This window comes from Vipera berus (genome assembly GCF_964194415.1).
Source record: "Vipera berus genome assembly, chromosome: 5".
Taxonomy (NCBI): domain Eukaryota; kingdom Metazoa; phylum Chordata; class Lepidosauria; order Squamata; family Viperidae; genus Vipera; species Vipera berus.
Genome location: NC_138207.1, coordinates 48,549,707 through 48,560,436, shown reverse-complemented (window position 1 = coordinate 48,560,436; position 10,730 = coordinate 48,549,707). Strand labels below are relative to the sequence as shown.

Below are 10,730 nucleotides of genomic sequence, written 5' to 3'. Positions count from 1 at the left end.
CTTCTGGAGGCAGGTTGTTCCACTGGTTAATTGTTCTAACTGTCAGGAATTTTTCTCTCACTAGTTTTCACTGATGCAAGACTTGAAGACCCAGGCTGACAGTAGGAAATCCTGGAGATCTACCTAGCAGTCAAACCAAATTAATGGCACTTAAGCAATCCAACTCTCTCTCAAACTGTATTTGTTTAAAACAGTAATTAAGTGGGAGTTATGCTTTCTCTAGAACACAAAGATGTGACCAAAAATCAGTGAGCATTTCTAGTCTCTATGAAAAGTCCTCCCTCATTTCAGTTACAGTTTTCTAAAAAAAAGTCCCCATCCTTTTTGACAACATAGTAAAGTGCTATCCAGGTACTTCAATATGATACATAGGATCATGTGATCATTTTAACTCTATCCTTCGACAGCCAAGGAAAGATGATATTAAAATAAAATTAGAAGACAACTCTGTTACTTCCAGAATTTGTGGAAAGCATACAAATTTTAGTCCCAATACATTACTAGGCTAAAGATATTACTACATGATATAGTAAAGTTCCTTCACCCGTGTGATTGATTTCCACATCATATAAACATTAGCATATATCCACATTTACTCAAATGTTTCTCCTGAAGTAGACTGTACCGTGGAGAACAACAACAGATAAAGTGCAACAGTGCAACAGAGATTGTGAATAAGGAGATGCTGGTGGTCAGCCCTCATATTATATATTGCCTATTATCTAGTTACAACCTGCAAATAACAGTTGGAAAAATAAAATTAAGTATGAGTGAAAAATAAAATTAATTTATCAGCTCTGCAATCAATAAATACACACAGAACACAATATGCAAACAGGTTTAATGTACTTTGAATACACAGAAGGGAAACAAAAGCTTTGTGATTCACAAAAATATTATAAAAAGTAGTTCATACCAGCACTGTGATAATGTAAGAATATACATTACAAACTAATATAAAATATTTTTAAAACTGCTAGTTTAGGTTTTCATTGCTTTTTTGGTAGAAAAAAGATATACTAAAATATTGAAATATTACTGCAGGAGAAGTAAACTGTTTTCAGTCAGTTTTTGCAGTAACTCTAATATATGTGTAGAGATATTCACTCACACACACATACGTGCTCACCCCCCCATGCGCGCACACACACTCATAGATGAACTACAAAAAGGTTCATCTCAGCTGAAGCTTTTCAAAACAGCTTCAGCAGTCAGAATTAGCATCTGAACAAGTCTAAGGATTAATTCCTCCAAAAGTATATTTCAATTTGTTTAAAGTTTCCTAGAACTACAGTACAGCCATCTGAAATATAAAACTAACACCAAAGAGCTCTTCTCTCTTTAAAAAGAAAAAAAAGTTAGCAAGCCCTCTGCTTAATAGAGAACTCTAGTTCCTATTGAGATAAAACTATTCAAAAAGGAAAGATACTTTTCATTTGAAGCATGATACTACCTTAAGCTTTTAACTCTCATGCGCTGTTTTCAGCTGCTGTAGAATTCAGAACTGCTACCAGCAAATATCAATTTTATATTCTTAAGCTAGATTAAATTGTGCATGTATTTGCGTGCATGTGCGCAAGTGCACATGCGGACACGCACAAGTCTTTGCTACTGTTAAACTACAGCTCCAGAAAAGCTACGTCATGGGTAGCATTATTCATAAACATAAAGCGCTGTTAATCCTTTGAATTGTTTCATCATTTTTAAATTATTTAAATAGGTTTTTCTTTCTCTTAAGTGATTTTTTGTTTTAGTCTTGAAAGTAAAACTGGTGAGAAAGTTAGTTCAGCTTAACCTGGAATTAAAAGATCCAGCAAGAAACATGCATGCTCCTGCGTCTTCCTGGGGCTCACAACAGCCATTTGCATTAACTACGGTGCCCATATTATATACTCTGAACATGGATCATAGAATCACCTTTTGTTCATTGCAGATTTATGTCATAAGAGTCCAATGGAAGAAGAAATCTGTAATTTTGCCCTGAAAAGGGAAAAAAGGGCTGAGGAAGATGCCACAAGAGTTAGCTAGCAACAGAGCTTTAAAACAATTTCTGACATGAAAATATAATTAATGAAGGAGGTTAAATATATGATCCCCTCACCTCTTCTGGAGCTCACCATATTATAACTCTCTAAGTAAGGAAGGTTTCTTTCAAAATATTTGCAATATAGGAAAACAATTGGCTAAAAAAAACACCATTTTATTACAGCCTGGGAAAAACAATAGAAAGCTTAAAAGCTCTTATGATTGTATGTAAGCAATTTAAGAAGGGAAAAAGAAATATATATGAAACATAATACATTTGATATTCAAAAGTTAATTAAAAAATGGGTCAGCCTGGGGTCCTTATCAGATATAGTACGAATTTTGACTTTCAAGATGTCTAGCAGAAAAGGACATGCAGGTTAAGTGGGGAATGAAACACCACAGAGCTACCAAAAAAGGAAGGCATTATTTCTTTTCCTAAAAACTGCAACGATGATACTCGTGGGAAACAATGTTAAATATTTTTGTCTCAAACCATTAAAATGCTTATATAAATAGAATTGCTCCCTGATCCCTTACTTCCCTTATGTGTAGGGATTGTGTGCAAAAGGGGTTCATATAAAGCATGTCGTGATTATGTCCCTACTACTGAAAGAAGAGAATGTAGTGGGATGACAGTGAAATCCTTTTTTAATCTGCCACAGAAGTTGCTTTCACTTCTAATTCTGCACTGATCATCAGACTGAAATGCAAAAATACTGTGCAGAGGCTTCAAAAGTTTGTATCTTACTTTTGCCCAACCACCATCTGACAAAAGGGAAACATGAAATTCAAGATGTATACATTTATATAAAATAGAGATACTGTGAAGACTAAAGATGTTTACAGATGTACAATTTAATGTAACAACCATGCAAATGTTTCTTTTGTCTCCTTCAGGTTGAGCCCAGCTTCTCTTTTTTTATACCTGTTTCTGCAACGAACAATTACTTTCCTCCTTTTGCTCTTCTACCATATTTCAAGTAGCTTATCCTCAATTTTAAATGTGTTTAAAACATTATTTGTGATAGGATTGTATATTTAAGTAGGATTTTTTTAAAAAAAAATGCAATCCAATTGTTTACATTTTGAACCTTTTACCTTTGTGCATTACAAAAATCTGTAGTGGTTTTGTGGGATTCAGCTTCTGAGCAAAACAGGTGATAGGCCAGAACCTGCAACATGTGCAATAGCTTCAAATCTCTATTCTACTCATAGCTTGTATGATAACTTACACAGATTTTTTTCATAGTTAGATAGTTAAAAGACTCTGGAATGGTCTGGTGGCTCTGTTAGCATTATCCTGGCATATGACTAGTGCAACAGCTGCACTAAAAGTTAATAATTGTTGCAGCAAGCCAGGAAGGGTGTTTACTGCTCCAGGTGCTGAAGGGATTAAGTAGCAGGTGCAAACCAACTGAAGAGCAGCCAAAGCTTCTATTTCCGATAAAACACTTCAGGAACTAGCAAGCAAAGAACAAGAGTGCAAAGCAAACTCTTCTTGCCTTATGTTGAGAAAAAATAAAAAGCCAGCATAACTAGCCCGTGTATTTGCCCATGAAGAGTTGGAGGAGAGACCAAGCCCTGTTCCATTATGTCCTTTAGGGAACTGACAAGAACAGTCATAAATTGTTATTGATTAAACAAAAACCTATAAAAGCACCATACCTTTGATTTGCCAAGCCTGTAACTTGTGGTTGCATACAAGTAGACAAAGAACCTAAAAGCACTCTCTCTGGAAATCCAACAAGACAGTCATTTAAAAAAAATATATACTTTGGGTCAGTTCTGCCCTCCAAAATGAATACTCACGCAGGACATAACACTGAAAACCCTAGGATCTTGCAGAAAATCCTATGAGAGACAAAGAAGGCAATTCTATTCAGCTCTAACTTGTAGACCCTTCATGAGAAATTCACAATGGTTTTTAAATTCCAGTTTAGCATTTCACAGTACTGCACGCTGACTCTGCCTCCCTTGTTTCGTTCCTTAGACAAGAAACTCTTATTCAACTTTAAAGAGAACAAACTGAGGGTTAACTATAGAGAGAAATCAATGAGACAGTTGTAACTAACACTTCCCCATTACATTAATGAATATATTTCCAAATAAACTATATACATAAACTAATTTAGTTGCTGGAAACAATTCCCAAAAGTTCATGTCAGAATGAATAATTATTTATCATCTTAACTATGTCTCTCATTTTGAGATTCTCAAAAGGCATCTGTGAAAAAACAAGATACTAAATTAGATTGAACGTTTCTCCAGGTCAGCTGGACTTTTAAAATTAAATGTACACACACACACACACACACACACACACACACACACACACAATATTTATATCTAATGAATTAGATCTTGTAGGAAAGGCTCTCTCTAGCTTAGTCATTTCTCTAGCATAGCTGTTTTCTACCAGCAGGGATCACTTTTCTTTCCATATAAAAGCATTTCAGTGATGTTAGATCCAATTACAGTTTGAAGCATAAAAATTAAGAAGCAGGCTTCCCACTTCAGTTCCTTCAAAAACTAAATAAAGTACCGTTGTGGGAAAACCTACACAGCATTTCTGCTACTCAGGCTATTTTTTCCCCCCATGCCTAACTCCTCCCTGAAACGATAGGGAATTGCTTCCCAATGCCAAAGCAAAGTGTACACATTTCAACAAAATATCCATTTCACAGAAATAAAACTAACCGTACTCAGACAACAGGCAAAACAAAACCTACACAAAACACGACTGCTCTCTAAGCTCTACAGATTATTTTAAAAAACCAATGTAGTGTACGTCTAACAAAGCTGCCAATAGCAAAAAAAAGTAAGCAAAACCAATTCCACAAACATTACGCAGCCAAAACAACAATAATCACAAAACCCCAGAACTGTTCTTTTTGAGGATGGAAGTTATACATATTTCCTGGGGTGCAAAGGAGTGGATGGGGCTCTCAGATAAATGAGCGGTAGTAGAATTTCGTCGGTTTTGCAGGGGATTTTTTGTTTGTTTTTAAAAAATGTATTGTGTATTACAGATCATATACTAGTTTTAATGAATATTTTGTCAGAAAATGGTGAGAAACCATGCTAGCAATTTTATCATTTGTACTGCCAACATTTGCAGCGCAGATGGATGAATATCTGAGGGCTATCAAAATAAGACCTGGGCACCACACGTGGCCCTGGGGCTACAACTTGCTTAATTATAGAGCAAATTATAGAGCAAATTTTCCTACAAACTAACAAAAAATCTTGTTCTTTTAACTTTTGTTAAGAATATTATGAAATATCAACTGATTGATAGAAGAAATGGAGGGAAAATAAGAAATTGATCAAGCAAGTCACAATCACTCTGCTGTCTCAGGAAATTGACTCTGGCTTGCTCAACAAATAATGGTTAATGAACTTAGTTGCATGGTATGTGTAAACACCACCCATGTGCATTTCCTCTAGAGAATCATAAGGTTTTTAGCTTTGTTAACTCTTTGCAATCTTCTATTATTAATTAAACATTGTTAATTTTACTTAAAATATCTACTCAAAGGTAACTAGGCTCTCCAAAAGACTCACTTGTGTTATAGATTCCAAAGCCTTGCTTTATGATCTTTAAATATCAGAACAGATTAGTACATCACAGTATCCAAAATCTTAACATGAAAACAAAGGTTACTGGGATTTTGACAAATTCTACTGACAATACAGTGTTTCAGAATATATCAAGGCCAGCTCATGTTTAATATATATTTTTCTATCTTTTAGCAAAAGGGCATCGCATAAAAAAGTATCCCCTTATTTTGTCCAATGTGATTCTAACCTAGCCTTTTGAGTTGCAGATGAATACTAAATATTTGTAGATTGTAAAACTGGTCCCTAACCTTTGCAGCTTGGCGGCCTGGCTTAGGGGTGGGGGAAGAACTGGAGGGGGGGGAGAACGTGAGCAGTGAGCATGTATGTGCATGAGTGCCCGCCAGCCCACCGCTCATGCAAGTTGAGTTGTGCGCACATGCGCATGCTCCGGCCAGCCACTCACGTGGCCCAATTCTGAATAGGTCATGGCCAGGTAGTGGGCTGGGGGCTGGGGATCCCTGTTGTTAAAAACACATATTTTCACATAGTTCAAAAATGTGAATGATAATTTCTGGAGAGGCCTGATTCAAACAATACTCATCAAATTCAAGGCTTTCTATTACATTAATAAAAAGTGAGAACATGGTTTTAACAAAACTTAAATGTTTTAGACTGCTTTCTTGCAAAGCTGATATAAGATAACAGGCTCTTGGGTACCTCTAGGACCTGAAACAAAGATTGTTGGTGGAAATTTTTCAGAAAGAATGCAGCATCAGGAATTTTCATAAAAACAGAAGTGCTAACAGTGCTAATACAAATAAGACAAGACATTAACTCATTTTATAGCTCAGTGAGTACAATGAGAAAAGCATATAAAATTAATCACTCATATTTTTTTGCTTGGTCATCAATAAAAGAAATAAGAACGATTATTTAATATGCTTTATAATCCAATAACTCAGGGTTATCTTATCAATTAAAGTGTCTGAAAAGGGTTGGGTTGGAGGGGGCTTATTGTCCCCAGACATTCTCAAAGTAATACATAAAAACTTATAATTTAACACACATTTATTTAGAAATAAGTCCAACTGAATACAGCTAGGTTTCTTTCTAAATCTGTTAATATTCACAGGCTCAGTTTGAAAGTTGTTGCTGATATTATTATCATTAACCTGTTTGGGGATATTATCTTAGTAATTAATTATCCCTTCTTTACAGAAAAGCAAATGAAAGGCTCATTTTATGATAGGGCTCAAAATTTGGGCTCTAAAATTCAGTTACACTCAACTAATCTAACCTAAGAGACCAAACCCACCCACCTACAGTAACTTCACTGCAGCCGAACCACAAGAAATGCTTGAGGCCAAGATAATAGAGTAATTTTTACTCTATTTACTCTCAATACATGTGGAGAATCTCACTTTCTTTTTGAAATTGCAACTTGCATTAAAAGAATAATTCTTCTAAGGAGAGCCTGGCTAACAAAAGAAGTTTGGCATTATGGAAAACATCTACTTAATAATTATGTGCTTACAGATGAAAAATGTGTACAATAAATGCAGATGAGAAATATAAACCCTGAACTAAGGCGGCAGGCAGTTCTAGAGCCAGTTAAAATAGTAGAAGATGTATTACAGCTGCTATTCAAAATGGAATACATCTTCTTCAGCCTAACTCTTGTACTCGTTCATATGCAGATACTCAAGAGTTCAGCCATGATGAAAAAGGAGAGAACCAGAGATGCTCATTTCTGGCTGAACTGTTGTTGAGTAACTTCTCTTCTGCTGTAGTTATGTAGCAACATTGTCAGGACCAACTTTTATTCTACTCAATTCTCCCATTAGTCCTTGGGCAATAAACAGTAAGCTGCTGCTTGTGGGCGTCAGCTGTCTTTAATGGAGTAGGTTGTCAAATACAGCATCAGGCAAGATGGAGACTTTTAGTTTCTTTTCAGGCCAACTATATTCCTTTGGAAGCTTGCACTAAAAAACAAAGAAATCAGTTAGTGTTCATAGAAATTGCTGGAATCTAGGGCAGGGGTAGGCAACCTCGGCTCTTTTATGACTCAGGGACTTCAACTCCCAGAATTCAGGAATTCTGGGAGTTGAAGTCCATGAGTCATAAAAGAGCCGAGGTTGCCTACCCCGATCTAGGGCAAATAAAACTACAATTTGAGGACCCAGGAAGAAAAACAAAATTTGAAGACATTGTTTTATAATTTCTCGCAGAATTACATACAAAAGTAATTGCTTCTGAATGATGCATAAAACAGTGAAATGAAATAAACTGGTCTACCTATGGAAATAGACAATAAATGAAGAAATAGACCCATTAGTGAAAAATCGTTTCAATACAAAAAAAAATCTGTTTTTAGAAGACCATGAAAATAACAAAATTAAGAATAGAGGAAGCGGAAGCTACTGATAGTAGCACAATTGAATATTCAGAAACCCAAACTGCATAATGTTCCAAAGCTGCTTTTTCAAGAGGCAACTGGGCTGTCTTGTTTTTCTTTGAAGACATTTCGCTTCTCATCCAAGAAGCTTCCTTAGCTCTGATTGGATGGTGAGGAATGGAAGGATTTATATTCCTTGCAGACAGCTGGTCATTTGCATTCTTTTAGAGAGTCATTGAGGCCACTTGGAGACTGTGTCCTCAGGTTCACCTGAGTAGTGTAAATGGTTGTGGAGCCTTCTTGGAACTGCTGAAAGGATTGTGTTGTAGACAGAATATGATGTTGTATCCCTCCCCTCTGTTGAGAGAGTGCTGTTCAATTTTGACATAGATTTTTATTTTTATTTTATTTTAATTCCATTTATATCCCGCCCTTCTCCGAAGACTCAGGGCGGCTTACAAGCTTAGCAGTAGCCTTCATTCTATGTATATGCCTGCTTATTAGGGCTTTCACACACACCCCAAGCGGCATTATTACAAAGTCAGCTTAATTGCCCCCAACAATCTGGGTCCTCATTTTACCTACCTCGGAAGGATGGAAGGCTGAGTCAACCTTGAGCCTGGTGGGATGCGAACCTGCACTAATTGCAGGCAGCTGGTGTTACTTAAGGAGGCATTAGCCCACTGCTCCACCAAGGCCCTTTATTTATGAAGTGGTTGTTTTGTTTTCCCAATGTACAGATCTGCACATGTCTCACAAATTCAGTGAGAAATGTGCATGGCTCAACATAGGAGAACAAACCCATCAGGACAAGAGTCAGCAGTCTATCTGCATTTAAAAGACAAAGGCCACTCTTTTGAAGACAGCAAAATCCACATTTTGGACACAGAGGACCGCTGGTTTGAAAGAGGGGTCAAAGAGGCAATCTATGTCAAAACTGAACAACCCTTTCTCAACAGGGAGGGATACAATATCTATCTCCAGTCTACAACTTAGTCCTTTCAGCAGTTCCAAGAAGACTCCACACCCATTTACACTACTCAAGTGACCCTAAGGACACAGATAAACCTCCAAGTGGCCTCAATAACTCTCTAAAAGAATGCAAATGACCATCTGTCTGCAAGGAATATAAATCCTTCCATTTCCCACCAGCCAGTCAGAGTTGAAGAAGCTTCTTGGATGAGAAGCAAAACGTCTTCAAAGAAAAGAAAGTCCAGTTGCCTCTTGAAAAAGCATCGTTGGGACAACCACGACCTGGATGACTGAGAATCTCCATAGACAAAACTGCATAAACAATATTTCATGTTGAGAAAATATTTTTTTCAGTTTTTCAAGGTATTTTATATCATTATATAATATAGGAGCAAATGAAAGGGTATTAACAAGCAAATGAGGATTTTTTTCACCAGGGTTTATATGATATATGACTTATCACTTTGTATGTACACTGAGAGCTTATGCACTGGAGACAAATTCCTTGTGTGTCCAATCACACTTGGTCAATAAAGAATTCTATACGTACTAGATTTCATGATACTCAATTCTAACAGGCATTATGCAGCTTTGGGAAATAAGGAACCCTCAGGAACTCAACAGTGAGAAGGAAGCAAATGAGATGGCAAAGAAAACATTTGTACAAGGGACCATGGAAAAATACTCTTTCTCCAATCCCATTACAATAAGTGTATAGTACAAGACAGCTATGATGTCTTTACATTTATTCACTGTTTTTATAAAAAAAAACCTTGAGGGAAGTTGTATGATAATTGATAGTTTATAGAAAGATAGTTTAAAAAGCCAGAAAAATAAAAAAAAATGGTTTCATGGGGAAAGTCTGTTAAGTTAAAGGTCAATTAATCTAAAAGCATGTATAACAAAAACTAGAAAAGGTGTTGAAACACTTTCCTCTGAGCAAAGTACTGGATCTTTTAGGGAAAACAGGATGTTTCAATTTCAACACTTTTTAAGTTTTCTAAATAACAATGTTCATAATTTTTAATCGTAGTATATAAATATTATTACAATGAAACCTGCCTCAAAGTAATACATTTATAGATTTATAAATTACCATAATGTGTGGCAGTGAAAGTTGGACCACAAAAAAGGCCGAGTGCCAAAGAATTGAGGCCTTTGAACTGTGGTGCTGGAGAAGACTCCTGCGAGTCCCTTGGACTGCAAGGCGATCAAACCGGTCAGTCCTAGAGGAGATCAACCCTGACTGCTCTTTAGAAAGCCAGATCCTGAAGTTGAAACTCAAATACTTTGGCCACCTAATGAGAAGGAAGGACTCACTGGAGAAGAGCCTAATGCTGGGAAAGGTTGAGGGCAAGAGAAGAAGAGGACAACAGAGAATGAGGTGGCTGGATGGAGTCACTGAAGCAGTAGGCGTGAGCTTAAATGGACTCCAGAAGATGGTAGAGGACAGGAAGGCCTGGAGGAACGTTGTCCATAGGGTCACGATGGGTCGGACATGACTTTGCAGCTAACAACAACAACAACAACAAAATTACCATAAAAGGGGGAAAATGTCTCAGGGAAAGGAGCAAAAAAAAGTTTATGGAGAAATCTCAATTTAGCATAAGGTCCCTACTTGAAGGAACATCTTAATTCTTCAAGTTCATTCAGCAAAGAATTCCAAATGTTGATGTTGATCTATACAGTAAGTTACATACATAAGCCAAGTTATGCAGATAGTCCTCAACGTACAACCACAACTGAGCCCAAAATTTCTATTGTTAAGTGAGTT

General features: G+C 36.6%; 1 protein-coding gene across 1 annotated transcript in view; it reads right to left on the bottom strand.

Annotated features, from left to right (window-relative positions):
• Nucleotides 1-819: 819 nt before the first annotated feature.
• The window catches only part of SUFU (SUFU negative regulator of hedgehog signaling), a 63,217-nt gene continuing 53,306 nt past the window's right edge, over nt 820-10,730 (bottom strand). The window contains exon 12 of the mRNA XM_081328836.1: nt 820-7,571. Coding sequence (XP_081184962.1) covers nt 7,482-7,571 — 90 coding nt within the window. The 3' untranslated portion in view covers nt 820-7,481. The remainder of the gene's footprint in view (nt 7,572-10,730) is intronic.